Genomic DNA, 18,589 nt, shown 5'->3' with positions numbered 1-18,589 from the left:
CTGTTTTGGTGAGGATCAAGCACCAGGGAGCAGTATTAAGACATCTCTAAGACAGGGATGGGCTACTGTTGGGGATTGGGGACGTCACATTGGCCCCCTGGGGATCTCAGGGGCAACTGCACATTGTATTGCCTTAAAATAGGAATAAAGTTTTGTGCCTCAGTATCCCATTGCATCCCTTTCGGGAAGTGAAGCAGAACCTCAAAAGGCTGGAAGAGGGCCAAAAAAGGAAACATACTCAGAGATATGCTACCATTTCAATGAGAAATGCATTACTGGTAATCTCCATGCTGTCTTCCTACAAAATCCTAGCATTAGTGAGATATCTGGGGGCGGAACTTAGTTTCAGAATTAAAAAGTCCTTTGCTTCCACCAAAAGGTTTATTGAGAAACTCAGGCAGAAGGATCCATTAATAAGTATAAGCTGTCTCTGAAGTGTCTAAACCTTTTTCCTCCGTCGTTAACTACCTTCACACTCATCCCTTTTCCTCCCCTTCAGCCCCTAAACAGCCCGGCTGCCAAGGTACCTCTTGCCTTCTTCTTCCACCATTCACATGCGCCTCTCCCCCCGGGGGCATGTCTGGCACCCAGAGTTCACAGACCAGGCAGTTAACAGCCTCCACAACTGCTTCCCTTCCCCGAAGCCATTCTAGGCCCCAATATCCTTAGCAACTACTTAAAACTACTAGCATTTAAACTACTAACAATCCCCCCTAAACCCCAATACCATTCTGGATGAACCACAGAACCTGCTTCTGACAATTGGCAGTTTACACTGCAGTATTTGGAATCCTTATGAAGTGGAGAGCAATAGTGCCTCACTAAACTACAAATTCAAATATTCTACTGGATGTTGCTATCACAATTAAACTACGCTTCAAAGGGATCTAGGACTCCTAGTAGACCACAAGTTGAACTTGGACCAGCAGTGTGATGCGGCAGCTAAAAAGGCCAATGTGATTCTAGGCTGCATCAATACGAGTATAGTTTCTAGATCAAGGTAAGTAATAGTGAAGCTCTATTCAGCTTTGGTCAGGGTTTACTTGGAATAATCCTGTGTCCAGTTCTGGCCTCCGAAATTCAAAAAGGATGTTGACAGGTTGGAACATGCCCAGAGGGCAACCAAAATGGTGAAGGATCTGGAAACCATCAAGCCCTATGAGGAGCGGCTTAGAGAGCTGGGTATGTTTACCCTGGAGAAAAGAAAATTAACAGCGGATATGATATCCATGTTTAAATATTGGAAAGGGTTGTATTGAGGATGGAGCAAGCTTGCTTTTTGCTGCTACAGAGAAAAAGAGGCACCACAATGGATGCAAACGACAAAGAAAGAGGTTCCACCTAAACATTAGGAGGAACTTTGGGACAGTAAGAGCTCTTCGACAGTGGAATATACTTCCTTAGAGTTTGGTGGAGTTCTCTTCTTTGGAGGTCTTTAAACCAAGGCTGGATGGGGCTTAGAATGTGTATTCCTGCATGGCAGAAGAGGGTTGAACTGGATGGCCCTTGTGGTCTATTCCAACCCTATGATTCTATAATGCTAGTGGATTCTGGTTCCTTACCCACAGAGGCCACATTCTCATAATTTTCCATCATTACAGAACTGTACATAAGTCTCTGCTTCTTCGTCAAAAGTTTCCATTCGTCCTCGGTGAAATATACTGCCACATCCGCAAAGGTCACCTGCAACAGAAAATAGCCCTCATCCAGAGAGTGACTAAGCAAAAGGGGAGGAAAGCACATGGTGCATCCAAATATTATTTGATCCCTTTAGAATTCAGTCTAGGAAATAAACTTTAAATGCTGTCAGCAAGAAAAAAGCTACTGCCTTTGAGATCCAGTTTGTCTCGGATCTTTTCAATATAATATACGATATAATAAACAATATAATTTAGGCCATGGCTGGGATATTGATGACGGATTAGGATACTGACTATCCCAACACATACAGTACATTTAGCCACCGAAGAATTATGGTGCATTTAGACATTTCTTGCCAGATTTCGGAGGCAAATGTCCACCCCCAATTTATATCCAGAGACATTCTCCCATAGCCCCCAACACTTGATTGATGGGAAAAGCAAGACACATGTGGACAAGCAACCCAGAAGGCAGTGAAGATGGCCAAAGTTGTTTATGAGGAAGATCACACAAGCTAGGAAAGGCACAGCAGTTTGCTTTTGCATCAGCCTCCTGGGAAGGGCCATATCCAGTCTCCTTCTTTCCTCTCCTCTCCCCACTTTTGAGCTGATAGACTGCAAACTCAATTGCACTCAGGAACGGAAGTGAGCTGAGAAAGGGGAAAGTGGGAGGAGGATAGACCAACTGGGACATTTTTAAAAGCCCCTGAATAAGTGGGGTGACAGAGGATTAACCAGGACTGTCTCTGCCAAACTCGGACAGTATATTAATTGCTTCCTTTCATAAATTTGCCCAGAAGTGACACAGATGAAGCTAATAGGATAGTGACTCACCAAAGAGCTGTTGTACTTCGGCAGCCTCTTTCTGTTGGAGCCCAACTCCCTCCGCTTGGCCTCTGTGTTGGCCATCAGGTGGTCAAGGGGTCCTGGTGGCCCTGTTCTTGGTCACTTCCAGCAAGAGAGGCCCCAAAGCTGTGTACAAGGAGTCCGAGATGAAGTTCCTGAGGAAAGGGACCAGGGTTAGGATTGGCTTGGCAAGAAACCCAGACCTAGCATAGATTCACTGCAGCTCCCCTACACAACAGATACTCCATGCCTTCTTAGAGTGTTGGAGGATTAGAGGATGGGGAATTTGATAGGGCCCTGGTTATGTCCCCATAGCTAGATGTGAAATGGTTGCATGATAAATAAATAAATCATCTGCTGAAACCTCCAGAGTTCCCCAGTGCTTTTCCCCATCATCAGCCCTTTTCCCAAGAAGGCTGCATCTGCACTATAGAAATAAGGCACTTTGACACCGGTTTAACCCTCAGTGCTATGGAATCCTGGGATTTTACATTCTCTGCCAGAGAGCTCTCATGCCACAACAAACTACAAATCCCAGGATTCCACAAAATGGAGCCAGGAGAGTTAAAGCAGTTTCAAACTGGATTATTTCTTCAGTGCAGATACAGCCTGAGATGGTTGTAAAAGGGCAGAAGCACCCAAGTCTTGTTTCATTCTTGGTAATCTGAGTTATTCTGGTCTGTCTCCTTCCTTCTTCCCTGAAAATCTCTCAATAGGGAAACTGGGGAGACTTTTAAAACCTCCCAAAGGAGCCACTTTTGGCCTTTTTTGGGGGACTAGCCTCCTCTTAGAAGCCAAAGCCCAATGTTTGTGAAGAATAAGAATAAGGCTTGTATTAAAACTCTCCTCCCCATTTCTGATCCCTTTTAAAACCCATGTTCCCCAGAAGGAGCAGAGCTTTGTAATAAGAAAACCTTCTCAGAAAAGAGACACAAAAGACCCACAAAGAGACACACTTCCTTCCTTTTGGCCCAAGGAGCCTGGCCTCCTTCTCTCTCTGGAGCCTCAGGAGAGAAAGAGAGGCCTCTGTTCAACTGAGGCTCAGAGAAGGTTCCGGAACATTATTCCCAACAGTCACAAGCAGCACAAAATGGCCACCGAGACACAAAATGGCCACCTCCACCTCAGCGCTTGGCAGTTGGAGGCCTCAGCACAGCAGTGAAGCCTACCTCTGCCAGGCCTTGTTCCTCTCCCCTCCTTCCTTCCCTCCTTGTCTTTGTCTCTCTCCTTCCTCCTTGTCTCTCTCTGACCCCTTCTCAATCTCTGCTCATCGCTCACTCTTCCTTGCGCAGAGCTAAATAGAGAGGCAGAAGCTCCTTCCTTCTTCCAAGGCTTCCAGGCCTTGTCCCTCTGATCCCGCTCCGATCCGCTCCTCTCTCTCTCTCCTTCCTTGTTTCTATCTATCTCTCTTTCCTTCCTTCCTTCCTTCCTCTCTCTCTCTCTCTCTCTCTCTCTCTCCTTCCTCCTTGTCTCTCTCTGTCCCTTTCTCACTCTCTGCTCCTCGCTCACTCTTCCTTGCGCAGAGCTAAATAGAGAGGCAGAAGCTCCTCCCCTTCTTCATTCTGGCCAATGGAGGCAGAGGAGCTGGAAGGCCCCGCCCCCTGCCCCACCCTCACAGGCTCCTCCTGCAGTTAATATGGAACAAGGCAGGAGGGACTGAGGGACCCTGGAGCCCCAGCCACACGGACACTGGCCAAAGGCACACATTCCCAGAGCCTAAGACCCATGAAATGGCAGCCCTATGCAGGGCAGGACCCTCCTCTCTCTGGCCATGTGGATGCTGGGAGATCCAGTCCAGGGAATGCACTGTAAATCCCATTGGCAAGAGGAAAGGCTACTACTACTCTCTGATGTCTCACTAGGTGTCAGAACCTGTTATTAATATCAGTTATAAGGTTATATCTTTTCAGTTCATGTGAATTCACTTGATTTTAAAACCTCCCAAAGGAGCTACTTTTGGCGTAGTTTGGGGGACAATCGTCGTCTCAGTGGCCCTCCTATTAGAGACCCCTCCTCTTTTGACCCAAATCCTTTATGAGGCCCAAAACCCCTTTGTTAGGAAGCAAACACCGAATATCTCAGGAAGGCTCTATATCTGTGAGGTTTGGAATCCTCTGATCAATGGCCCACATCCAAACGTATACCAAAAGTAGAAAGTCTATTGTGAGAGCATTGCAGTAGTGATCTGCAACACTTTTTTGCAGAGTCTGAGGCTTCAGAGAAAAATGTACACTTTTAAAATTATTATTATTACTATTAACCTTTATTTATAAAGCGCTGTAAATTTACACAGCGTTGTACATACAAAAATGCCCCTCCTTTCTCCCCCTGCTAGTTCCCCACCCCACACACACTTAGCCAGGTCCCCATCACAACCCAGCCTCACTCAAGACATTTGCAACATTGCCAGCTAGTTGTCTAAAACAACACTCCAAAGCAGTTAATAGGGCCCCACTTAGAAACTAACACCACTTTAATATTCTACCCATATACTCTCCACCCCCCCCCAACATCTTAGCTAACAGAACAATATAGATCAGATATCTCAAAACATACATGAAGTGATTATATAGGAACTGAATATATACAGCATTATAACTGATCTCAATAACAGGTTCTGACAATATCTCCCAAGGCCCCCTCCCTCCAGGACCCCCTTCCACTCTTCCCCTCCGTCTCTCTCTCTCTCCTCTGAAGGCCTCAAACTGCCAACTGCCAAGCGCTCAGACAGAGGCAGCCATTTTTTGTTCTGGGGGCCATTTTGTGCTGTTTGTGACTATGGAGAATGTTCCAGAACCTTCTCCGAGGCCCCAGTTGAACAGAAGCATCTCTTTCTCTCCTGAGGCTCCAGAAAGAGAAGGAGGCCTGGCTCCTTGGGCCAAAAGGAAGGAAGTGTGTCTCTTTGTGTGTCTAGTCCTCTCCTCTCTTGGGAGTCTCTGTGGGGCCATGAGATTTTTTTTTTGGGGGGGGGTAATCCCAGAGAAACCATGGAACCTCAGAATATGATCAAGATTACAAGGTTCTTTCTGAGGAAGGAGAGGCAAACTAGGAGAGGCTGCAGCTGTTTGCTTTTGCCTGAGCCTCTGGGAAGGGCCCCTCTTCTCCTTTCTCCTTGGCTGTCTTCATGGAGGGCAGACTCCTTTTCCCCTTTGGACTCAGTTTGCAGCAATGGCAGTGAGCTGAAGAGAAGGGGAGAAATGGCAGCAGGAGGAGGAAACTGTGGCCTTTGAAGAGCAGCTGAGAAGGTGGGAGGGTAGAGGATGAACCAGGGGAGGGTCCCTGCCTAACTGGGAGAGTTGGAGGGTATGCAGAAGGAGCTGGGCCTAGAAATGGAGGAGGAGAAGGGGGCTTATAAAATGGCCTCCATGAATGAAGAAGCTGGGCCAAGTCCATGACATACAATGGCCCAGTGAAACCATGTCCATGTTGTAGGAGCCAGTGTGGCCTAGTGGTTTGAGCATAGTGGAACTACAACTCTGGAGTTCAGAAGCCCATTGGGGGACTTTGGGCAAGTCACACTCTCTCAGCCTCAGGGAAAGGCAATGGGAAAACTATTCTGGAGACATTTGCCAAGGAAACCCTGTGATAGGTCTGCCTTAGGGTCACCATAAATTCAAAACAACTTGGAGACACACAATAACAGCAACAAAAGCAACGTCTATTATATAAAATGGCAAAAATAAGAGTTGCTCTTGGAATTTACATTGTGTTTCTATGTTTTCAAGCTTTGGATGGTTCAATCCATGGGTAAAGAAATCTGTAGATAGAGAGGTCCATCATCGTCCTCATCATCATCATCATGAAAAAATAGAGGGTCTTCTTTATCAGATTTTTATCAGGAGGGCGACTAAAATGGTCAAGGGTCTGGAAACCATGAAACCCTATGAGGAATGCCTTAGGGAGCTGGGGATGTTTAGCCTGGGGAAGAGAAAGTTAAGAGGTGATATGACAGCCCTGTTTAAATACTTGAAGGGATGTCATATTGAGGAGAGAGCAAGCTTGTTTTCTGCTGCTCCAGAGACTAGGACCCGGAGCAATGGATGAATGCAAAGGAAAAGAGATTCCAGTTCAACATTAGGAGGGACTTTCTGACAGTCAGGGCTGTTCGACAGTGGAGCAAACTCCCTCAGAGATTTCGGTGGAGTCTTCCTCCTTGGAGGTCTTTAAACAGAGGTTGGATGGCCATCTGTCAGGGATGCTTTGATTGAAAGTTCCTGCATGGCAGAATGGCGTTGGACTGGATGGCCCCTGCGGTCTCTTCCAACTCTACAATTCTATGATCAAAAGTGTTAAAAATCAAACAGGAGAAAGGCACCACTGTTTTGTGCATTTTGGATGTTATTGTTTACAGTGTGGCCAAAACACCTTCTCCTGGATATGCTTTCTAGATTCCAGGATACTACATTTTTTTAACTTTGGTGCTAAAAGGAAAAAAACCATATAGGACCAACAACAATAACACAGATACAATTAAGAGACCTGACAAAATACAAATATTCACAAGCAACAAAACTTGTGAAACATACTAAGGCGGGGTACAGGCCGCCAGAAAGAGGCACGTCCCTGGCCCTACTCTTTTCTCCGCAGAAGCGCCGCAACAAACAAATTGAGCAGTGCTGTTGCGGAGCAAAAAAGGAGCACGTGGAAGTGGCTCCTTTTTGCGCTGCACTTCTGCCGCCCCGAAGCGCCAGCGATGGCGAGGGTACATTGCAGTTGCGCCTCCCTGTTTGGAGGTGGCACATCTGCAATGTCACCATTATGCGCCGCGTATGGTGGGTGTGCTGCAGCTGTGGCGCCCTCGTCACTTGCGAGGGTTGCCAGCTGTGTGGTCACTCCACCTACCAGGCAACCCTCACACGTGACCAGGGTGCCTCAAAGGCTTCTAAAGGCTTCTAAAAACTGATCAAAGCGACTAAGAGTAAAAGCACTGGTAAAACACAATAACAACTTGTCATTGTTGTGTCCCAAACCCTCCCAATTCCTCCCATCCACAATAAAATACAATTAAATTCTTAAACAATTATTAAAACAATTATTAAAAATTAAGCAGAAGCAGTTAGAGCAGTTGCTGAACAATTCAATTAATAAGAGATTGCTGGAATGCTAATCTGGAAAGAGATATGTCTTGATGAGCTTTTTAAAGCCTTAAAGACTGGTGATATATCGGATTTCTTCTGGAGGCTGTTCCATAACTTGGGAGAAGGTCCTTTGTGTAACTGCAGAGAGCCTTGTTATTGCTGGCTGCAGTAAGTTTTTAACTAGAGGACCTCAAAGTGTGGGGCAGATTGTATGGGAAAAGGCGATCCCGTAAGTAAGATGGACCCAAGCCATGGAGGGCTTTAAAGGTTATAACCAAGACCTTGTACTGTCCCAGGAAATTAATGAGCAGCTATTATAGGTGTGATATGGACACCTCTAGATCTTCCAGTGGCCACTCTGGCTGCCATATTTTGGATTAGTTGAAGTTTCCGGACTAAGTGCAAGGATAGCCCTTTGTAGATCTCATTGCGGAAGTCAAGGCATGAGGTTATCAGCGCATGCATCATAGTTTTCATGTCCTCAGGTTCCAGGAAGAGGCGCAGTTGGCGTATCAACCAAAGCTGATAACAGTCACTCCTTGCTGTCGTACTTATCTGAGCTGACATCTGGAGTAACAGATTCAGGAACACCCCAAATTGCAAACATAGTCCTTTAGGGGAAATGCAACCGCTTCCAGGACCAGTTGGCAAACCTCCATACCTGGATTAGGACCTCCAACAATCAGCACCTCCGTTTTACCTGGATTCAGTTTCAGTCTGTTTTTCCTCATCCAGCCCATTACTGCCCCAAGACATTCATTCAGAGGGGAGATGCCAAAAGCCTAGGCGACTCCTGCAGCAGCTCAGAGGCCAGTTGTGTCAGCTTGGCTAGGGAGTCTGTTAAGGAACGGGGAGGACAGGAAACCAACAGATTCCCCAGACTTTCTCTAGTCTTTAAGCTGAGGTAAATACATTCAATGTGGTCCATCATATGGATAGGTATCCTGCTCAAGGCAAGATTGTCTTTATGGACGAAAGGCACTCCCCTTACCTGCTCACTGACAGAGAATCCGGATGGTAAGGCCCGAACCCAGGTGGCTATCTTCACCCAGCCAGGTCTCTGTGAAACAAGCCAGGTCAGCCTCTTCATCCAGGAATATGGACTATCTGCGTTGTATTTTTGACTGACCTGGCATGACACAAGAGCAGGGGAGGGTTCTCTGGTTGGTTTGGTATGTTCTCCAGCCCTTTTGGGATAGCAAGGTGAATGGAAGGGGAGATAGATATCTGTCAGGGTCCTAATTGCAGCCCGTCTTGCAACACAAAAGGCAGTACTTTGAAAAAGGAACAGCTTTTATTGAAGAAGAAGATACATGCAATAGAAGTGACATTTTTGTCAGGAATGAAAGAAAGTATAAACATATCCCTTTTATAACCATATGAATCCACCTCACTCCATTTACCAATGAAGCTAATTAATCGGGTAGCCCTTTCCCGCACAGCGTTTTCCCACCCTTTTAGGTGCAGTGTCCTCCCATCCGGGATTCTGGCAGCTTTCCTAAAAGCAATGAAGCTCTCATGTGCCTTTTCTCAACCACTGCACCTCTGGCCTTGGACCACAGAACTCAGCCACACAACAGTTTAATTAACATTATGGCTTAACAATATATATAGTTATCTATAATATAAAACCCTATCAATCTCCACATAATATGAGACCGTATGAAAATATAATAAGCATAAACCCATAGCAACATAATGCAATATAAAAATATCCCTGGTGGTGCAGTGGTTAAATGCCTGTACTGCAGCCATTCACTCAAAACCACAAGGTTGCGAGTTCAAGACCAGCAAAAGGGCCCAAGCTCAACTCAGGCTTGCATCCTTCCAAGGTCGCTAAAATGAGTACCCAGACTGTTGGGGGCTAGTTAGCTTACTTGCAAATTAGCTTACTTGCTGTTCACCACTATGATCTCTGGAATAGCGGTATATAAATAAAATAAATTATTATTATTATTATTAATTATTATTATTATATAAAAATATCCATAACTCTCTGTGTTCCTCCTCCTTTTCCAGAGACCAGCCTTTTAAACTCAAGCCTCTGTTAGAAAGGTGATTCCCACACATTCCAATCCTAGCAAAGAAGCACATTCTTTTTTTTTATTAATGTTTTCAAAGTTTTTGACAAACATGAGATAACAAAAACATAGAACCAAATACATTATACAATAATAACACATAAAATATACATTTACCTACACAATATATACCCCACTCAACCTCATCATTAAACATTGAACACTAATAAAAAAACACTTAACATATACTGTACCTTCCAGCTGTCTGAATCCCTATACAGTCTATCAATTTTACATTGTCTTTATCTTACATGTTATTCAGATGTTTCCTTCACAAAGTGCACAATTAGTTCAATCCCATTTCAACAATGAATTTCTTATTGTATTGTTTTTGAACAGTCTTTTACCCTGTAATTTACCTTAAGTGAGTAAATCTCTATGAACATATTACTAGTAAATGTGAACAGCATACACTCAATTTAATACTCAATTGTTTTCTTCACAGAGTACACAAATTGTTTGATCAATTTTTTCGGAGTGGATTTTCTATCATTTTAGCCTGTTGTTTTTTTTTCCCTTGGTTTTTTTCCTTCCTCCTCCTCTCTCCCTCCTCCTTTTACCCTATAAAATTACTTCATATAAGGAGAATTGTGTAGGCGAACTTCAACTTAGTTATAAAGAGCATACCCTCAATTTCATTGCTCTGTATTCATTTATAAATTGGAAACCTAAATTCACATTGAAATCTGATTTCTGAAACTATCAAATTACTATTTCTCACTGCTTACTGAATGTCATATTACGTAATTATCTCAAAACCACAATATTTTCCCATTTTCTTTCTATAAAGTTGTAAAAAGGTTCCCATTCTTTTTTGATAGATTCTTCATTTTTTCCCCTCATCCAACAGGTCATCTTATCCATTTCTGCCATTTCGAATACTTTCATTAACCACTTTTCCATGGATGGGGTCTGGTCAGATTTCCAAAATGTAGCATATGAAATTCTGGCACATGTAAGAAGATAGAAGATTAATTTACCATGTTGTTTCTGCAATTCTGAATCAACCATACCTAGCAAGTATGTTTCAGGAAGAAAAGAGATTTGAACATTTAGTTCTCTAGTTATAATATTATGCACCTTTAGCCAATATTGTTTTGCCGCAGTGCGTGTCCACCACACATGGTAGTAAGACCCTATTACTTTCAGACACTTCCAACACTTTGGTTAGCTGCCTTTAAACATCAAGGAGATTCTTTGTGGAGAGAGATGCCATCTATATGTCATTTTGTATATGTTCTCCTTTAAATTCTGATTACTGGTATACTTAAGATCTTTGGTCCAAATGTTCTCCCCTTTTTATATGCTAATTTGTGACCCACATTCTGTGCCCATAGGATCATGCTACGTCTAATTACCTCCTCCTCCGTATCCCAGCTCAAAATCATTTTATAAAATCTGGCGATGGCATTCTTCTTTCCTTTCCCCATTATCTCTTCCCATTCAGTTCTCTTGTTACATATGCCTGGCTGTAACTTATCAATTTTCCATCTTTCTTTCAATTGCATGTACAAATACCAATGACATGCAATGCCCGAACTTTGTAACTCTTCCACTGTTTTGAATTCTGTCAGATTCTGTGTTACATTAATTAAATCTGCATATCTTAGCCATTTTTTCCTTTGGTATACCTTCCCTCCCAAAAAAGGATTCGTGTGGAGAACAACTGTGAATAATTTGATTACACAGTCTCGGTTTTAATTTATCCCACACCTTCAGCATTGATCCAATTATAATATGATTTTTACATTCTCTGTGGATTTTATCTTTATTATAAAATAGATAGCCGTGAAGCCCAAATCTTAGTCCGTCTCCTTCTAAATTCAGTATATACGCATTTTCTAACAGAATCCAATCTATTAACCACAATAATGTAGATGCAAAATAACAGATTTTCAAATTTGGAAGTCCCAGGCTCCCTCTACCTTTCTCATCACACATTATTTTCTTTCCAATTCTGGCCTTCTTTTTGTTCCAGACAAATTTCATTATATCATTTTGCCACATATCCAAAGGTTTAAAGGAATGCAAAATCAGAATAGTCTGAAACATAAACAAAATTTTAGGAAGCACATTCATCTGAATGACTGCTATCTTCCCCAAAAGAGATAGCTGAATATTCCCCCATTTAACAAGGTCTTGTTTAATGTTCCTCCACGTTTCCTCATAGTTGTTATGGAATAAGTCTGTGTTCCTGTTAGTTATCGTTATTCCCAGATATTTCCCTTTTTTTCCTATTCTGAATCCCGAAAGTTCTTCCAAATTCTTAATAGCCGCATCGTCCATATTTTTCGTCAGCATATTGGTTTTGTCCTTGTTCACCTTAAGCCCAGAAGCTTTTTCAAATTCTTGTACTAGGTTGATTAAAGCTTGAATACTGTTACAGGGGTTTTCCAGGATATAAACCACGTCGTCGGCGAATAACCTCATTTTAAATTCAGTTTTCTTAATTTTTAAGCCTTGAATTTGTTCTTCCAACCTAACTCTATTGTTTAACATTTCTAATACAAAGATGAATAACAATGGGGATAGGGGACAACCTTGTCTCATTCCCCGTTTTATTTCAAATTCTTCAGATTTACTGTTATTTATTATTAAATTCACCTTTTGTTTCTTATATATTTCCTGGATCCATTTCTGGAATTGTGCCCCAACCTCCAGTTTTTCCAACATTGTAAATAGCGTTGTCCAGCTGATGTTAACATTCTTTAGCATGATCTCTCTACCTCTTTCTAGTATCTTCTATTAAAGCACATATTAAAACATATTATTTTAACCCAGCATAAATCCAATCTATCTTAATTCTACTCTAAACCTAAACCAATAACCTTTATGGCTTGAATCCCTAAATGAATAAATGCATGAATAAAGGGATTCATGACATATTGTCACTTTAGGCTGGTGCTCCTTGCCTGCCGCAATGAGATGGGACCATTGTGAATTTAGGCTAATGCTGCTTGCCTGAAGGTTTGAGATGTGACCATTGGAACCTGAGGCTGATGCTGCTTGCCTGAAACACTGAGACTGTCCCATTGTGATCTCAGCCTCAAGTTCTTTGCCTAAAGAATTGAGATGGTCCTATTGTGACTTCAAGGTGGTGCTCTTTACCTACAGGATTAAGACTGGCCCATTACAACTTCAGGCTGATGTTAGTTACCTGAAGGATTGAGATGGGAGAATTGTCACTTCAGACTGGTGCTCCATGCCTGAAGGATTGAGAAAGGTCCACTGTGTGTCAGAACTAGTGTATAAGGGTTCTGTCATAAAGGGTAAACATATTAGGGTTTGGTTATTAAAGTAGGAGTTATAGTTGTAATTCATAGTAGGCAGTGTGGAGTGATGGGTTATAGAAAGTATGTAATGGAAAATGATAGAAGGACAGATGGAGTGGCTTTTAGATGAAGGAGGGCGTTTGGAGAAGGGGATGGGGTTGCAGCTGGAGACTGGTTATCAAGGAGGAGTGAAGCAGGTTTGGGAAGACCGCTCTTCAAGGTGAGGCTGTCTGGGAGAAGGGAAGGGAAGTATAGACAACCTTGGTATCTATGCAACCTCTGCTTGTGTTGCTTTAGCTTGGGAATTGGGGGCTGGCTTAGGGAGGGGTTGAGCAAGGTCCTTTGGACTTCAGACTTTGCAAAAAGGTGTTAATGGATGTTTCTGCCTGGATTTATCAATAAAGCTTCTTTTGTTTCAAATGTGTTTTATTTTTTGAGCAGAGGACTGACTCCAGATCTCACCGTTTGCGAAGTCTCACAGTTTTAGCTCCAATGGAGACCCAGGAACAAGAAGAGTTCATGGAGAACCCAGTGGTTCTGGAGTGTCCGGTGGTGGGGGAGCAGGTGCCTTCTTCAGAGGAACTAGGGCCAAGCCCAAGACTGGGAAACCTCCTGAAGCTCACACCATCCAGGCCACCACTGGAGGATTTGGGTTTCTGGCCCCAGACTGGGGACAAGAAGGCCGTCGGGGGGCAGAGAGACAGCCTGGGACCTGGCAGTGGGGGAGTCGCTTGATAGCTGCCCCAGGACAGAAGAACCCCAGGTAGACGTTTATTGAATGGAGGAAGACATAAAGGAATTAAAGGACCTTATGAAGTGGATGGTGCCCAGCTTAAAGATGTGGAGGAGGAAGATGTCAGAGGTGAACCAAGGGCAGCTGATGCTCCTTGCCTGAAGCAATGAGACTGTCCCATTGTGATATTTGGTTTCCAAACTCTTCACCATTTTAGTTGCCCTCCTTTGGACATGCTCCAGTTTCTCAATGTTCTTTTTGAATTGTGGTGCCCATAATATTCCCGGTGACCAAAGCAGAATAGAGTGGCACTATGACTTCCCTTGATCTAGACACTATACTTCTATTGATGCAGCCTAAAATCGCATTGGCCTTGTTAGCTGCCGCAGCGCACTCTTAACACATGTTCAACTTGTGGTCTACCTTGGACTCCCAGATCACTTTCACACATACTTTCATTCATCCAGGTGTCCACATCCTATATCTCTGCCTTTCATTTTTCTGCCCTTAATGCAGTACCTTACATATCTCCATAAGGAATTTCATTTTGTTCGCTATGGCCCAGCTTTCTAGTCTATTCAGGTCATATTGAATTTTGATCCTGTTCTCTAGCGTATTAGCTACTCCTCCTAATTTAGTGTCATCTGCAAATTTAATAAGTATGTCCCAAATTCTGTCAACCAAATCATTGATAAAGATGGTGAATAGCGTTCGGCCCAGGACAGAACCCCACTGGACACCCCACTGGTCACTTCTCTCCAGGATGAAAAGGAGTCATTGTTGAGCACCCTTTCGGTTTGGCCAGTCAACCAATTACAAATCCATGTAACAGTTTCCTTTTCTAGCTTGTTTCATGTTTTTGTGTTATATACTGTTTAACTGCTATTAGTGAATTACCAAGAGTGGCCACCAGATGGCGCTCCAGGATAGACGTTGGTGAGAAGCCAAAGGGCCTGCAGTGCCCTGAGTATCCACAAGAGGGGGGCGTTGTATTAGGAATGTTCTTTATTGATAAAATTGTTCTATAGGGACTAATGTGATTTTCCCATTGGCTCCCATTCCTGACGGGGTGTATCCTCCTTCCCTTTAACTGGACCTTCCTCCGCTCCCATTGGCTGCCTATTCCCCCCCTCGGTTGCCCTGAAAGCAAAAGGGCCACCAGAAGGAAATGGGGGGGGGGGGGGTTTGCAGCGCTGCATCATGGGAAATTTGCAACCAGGGGGGTTTGCGGTGGTGAAACAGAGCAGAAGCAAAGCTGTATTCCACACCAGAACAATTCGGAGTGGAATCGGGAGCGATTTCTGTGCATTCGCTTGTTACCGATTTCACCAAAATGAGGGGTCACTTTGGAATCACTGCAGAAGCCCCACAGAAGGAGCCCCCATAGAAAGGAATCGCCTGTGATAACACTCACGTTGTCGTGTGAATTTGCATCATTGGACCCGCAGTGGCTTTGGATCTGAGCTGCAAAGAGCTGCAAAAACCACTGTGTGATAAACACAGTCTTTCAGATTTCACAAGGCTCTGTGGTTTTGGGAACAAGAAACTGATTATCATAATTCTTGTTGATAATAATAATAATAATAATAATAATAATATGCCATTCTCCCTCATAAAGGGACAACTGGAATTACAAGTTTAAGACAATAAACTCTCTTTTCCTGTCGTTTGCACCCATTGCTTCGTCTCCCGGTCTCCTCCGCTGGGAGGAGGGAGAGCGTGGAATTCTGGGAAAAGCTGGCGGTTGGCTTGGAGCCTGAATAGGGTTCTAGAAGGCTGGTGGCTTTGACCGTTGGCTGCTTAGGAAGAAGAAGGGCTCCTTCTGGGTTTCCTTGGCAGAACAGGGAAGGTGGGTGCCTCAAGATGGCGATGGGGGACCCCCAAATTTGGTTCCTCTGTGAGACGGATGGCTGAAGGGAAGAGCCCCCATTTTGGAGCCAAGGATGGGGTCTGGAGGGTCTTCTGTAGGGAGGCAGCCTTTGGGGACTGGAAGCAAGGAAGCCCCCCTCCTCCTCCCCTCTTCTCCGGCTGCCAGGCCTCCTCTCCTCTCTTGGGAGTCTCTGTGGGGCCATGAGATTTTGGAGAGGGATCCAAGAGAATCAAAGGGAGGCTGGGACCAAGGAACCTCAGAATATGATCAAGATTGCAAGGTTCTTTCTGAGGAAGGAGAGGCAAACTAGGAGAGGCTGCAGCTGTTTGCTTTTGCCTGAGCCTCTGGGAAGGGCCCCTCTTCTCCTTTCTCCTTGGCTGTCTTCATGGAGGGCAGACTCCTTTTGCCCTTTGGACTCAGTTTGCAGCAATGGCAGCGGGCTCAAGAGAAGGGGAGAAATGGCAGGAGGAGGAGGAAACTGTGGCCTTTGAAGAGCAGCTGAAAAGGTGGGAGGGCAGAGGATGAACCAGGGGAGGGTCCCTGCCAAACTGGGAGAGATGGAGGGTATGCAGAAGGAGCTGGGCCTGGAAATGGAGGAGGAGAAGGGGGCTTGCAAAATCACCTCCATGGATGAGGAAGCTGCCCAAGTCCATGGCATACAATGGTCCAGTGAAATGATGTCCATGATATAGGAGCCAGTGTGGCCTAGTGGTTTGAGCATAGTGGAACTACAACTCTGGAGATCAGTGTTTGAATCCCATCTCCAACATAGAAACTCTCTGGGTGACTGGGCAAGCCACACTCTCTCAGCCTTAGGGGAAGGCAATGGGAAACATTAAATATAGACATTTAAATATTGCAATTGCTATGGTTGTTGTTATTGCTGTCTATCTATACATTATGATTTTATGTAGATTATTGGAAGAAAAAATTTAAAAATAGACCCATTAAAATCAATCAGACCCATGAGTCTTACCCAGCCCTCCTCCTATTGACATCTTTGGAGTGATGAAGGCTGGGGCCAACCCTAGGACTCCAATCCTAGCCCCATTTTCTGGAAATTAAGGGGATGTACAGGCCGCCCCTTTTAGCGCCAGATCAGGGCCACGACAAACACGCTACTTTTTGCAGCTCCTTTTTCCACTATGATAAAGCTACGCTGTGGCCCTGATGTGGCCTTTCCGTGGGGCAAAAAGGAGCTCCTTTCTGCGCCAGGGAAAAAGTGCCATATCCGCCAATGGTGTGGCTTTTCTCCACTCCTTTTCTGCATCATCAGGATGTAGCGCCAGAAGAACACTGTGATGTCACCTGTGATATGGTGCAATGTGCAGCATCACACATGCGGGAAGAGTCAGGGAGTGCGCTGTGCAGACTCCATCTTCGCCCTCATGCCAGCCAACGATGCTGGTGTCTACGCCCCGAAAGGCCCAGTGAACTGTCTTAGTCTTTCAGTATTCACAATATTCTCTCTCTGAGGGTTTGGAGGCAAGACTAATAATAGTAATAATAATAATATCAATAATTAATATCCTGCTTTCCAATGGATTTATTTTGAATTTTAGGGAAGGTTCAGGTTTGATTTGCCCTTAGCGCTGTTGAATTGTATTTTCGGTGGTCTGTGAAATGTGCATAAATGTGTGCACATAAAAACACTTTGTATTTTCTGCAGGTGTGGAAAGAACCAAAATGGCTTCCAAAGGAAGGGAGAGAAGAGAATCGACCCTCAATTCCTCCTTTGTGGAAGAAACTGGAGGAAAGAAGACCTCCAGACAGGTTAGTGCCCAGACCTCCTTTTTTGTGGTGGAGCCATTGGGAATTTGACAGACTAGGATGCAATGGGGGTGTTATTTACAATCCTCTGTCTTTCAACAAAGGCTATTTTCTATTGCAGGTTACCTTTTGAGATGTGGCAGTGTTCTTCACAGAGGAGGAATGGCCACTCTTGAGTCCAAAGCAGGAATTTCTGTACAAAGAGGTGATGATGGAAACCTATGAAAATGTGTCCTCTGTGGGTAAGGACACATCGCCCTTCCTATAGAATGGGGGCAAGTGCTCTAGAACACTACATTGCATGCAACACTGGTCCGAATTCAATTTTTATAGCAACATCCTGTGAAATCATGGAATTTGTAGTCTGTAGTTTCTAGAACTGCCCACATTACACGGGATCTTAAATCCCTCCATTGGCTGCCCATTAGTGTCTGGGCAAGATACAAGGTGTTGGTTGTAACCTTTAAAGCCCTACATGGCTTGGGTCCTGACTACTTGCAGGAGTGCCTTCTTCCACACAATACTCCCTGCACTAGAAAAAGTCTCCTAAAGCCTAAGAAAAGTAGATTGGCTACAAAAACCCAGAGGACCTTTTATTCTGCCACTCCTAGTCTTTGGAATGACCTGCCAGAAGAGATCCATCACATCTCCACCTTAGAAGCCTTTAAAAAGGCTGTTAAGACAGATCTCTTTCAGCAGGCCTTTCCAGATTAGGGCTTTTCACTGTCACTGACACTTCTATTGCTACCAATACCTTGGCTACCTTGCATAGATAGAGGTTCTCCCCTCAGCCTCTCCACCCTCATTTTAGCCCATTTTTCCTTTTTCTTATCTGTATTGTAATTTATCTTACTTAGAGCCGATATAGACAGGGCAAAACAAAGCTGCTTCTGGTCACTTTGGAGGTATGCTATTTAAATGATGCATGTGTCCTAAGAGGCCAGAAGCCATGACAAAGCCACACTACAATCCTAAGGACAGGAGCGCAGCTTTGGTGCAGCTTCTGGCCTCTTAAAATGCATGTGTCATCTGAACAGTAATAATAATAATAATAAGAAGAAGAAGAACAAAAATAAGAACAAGTGTGATGTATGTTTGAATTGTAATTTTATTGATTGTATGGTGGAATTTGAAGATTATTTACAGTTTGACCTCAGTATCTGCTGAGGTTTGGTTTCAGGACCCCATGAAGTAACCAAAATCCGTGGATGTTAAGTCCTATTACAAACAATGGGGTTGTAGTATGATGTGCCTTACATAAAATGGCAAAATCAGGGTTGGCTTTTGGGGGATATATTG

At 44.0% G+C, this 18,589-nt stretch overlaps 1 protein-coding gene across 1 annotated transcript in view; it reads right to left on the bottom strand.

Moving 5' to 3' along the window:
• LOC149301525 (uncharacterized) overlaps positions 1 to 18,589 on the bottom strand; it is a 40,352-nt gene that overhangs the window by 4,822 nt on the left and 16,941 nt on the right. The window contains exon 3 of the mRNA XM_089484305.1: positions 2,475 to 2,536. Coding sequence (XP_089340431.1) covers positions 2,475 to 2,536 — 62 coding nt within the window. The remainder of the gene's footprint in view (positions 1 to 2,474; positions 2,537 to 18,589) is intronic.

Source organism: Sceloporus occidentalis, unplaced genomic scaffold (assembly GCF_023333645.1).
Source record: "Sceloporus occidentalis isolate IW3139 unplaced genomic scaffold, rSceOcc1.0.p SCAF_21, whole genome shotgun sequence".
Taxonomy (NCBI): Eukaryota; Metazoa; Chordata; class Lepidosauria; order Squamata; family Phrynosomatidae; genus Sceloporus; species Sceloporus occidentalis.
Note: the sequence above shows the minus strand (reverse complement) of the source record. Positions and strands in the feature narration are given on the sequence as shown.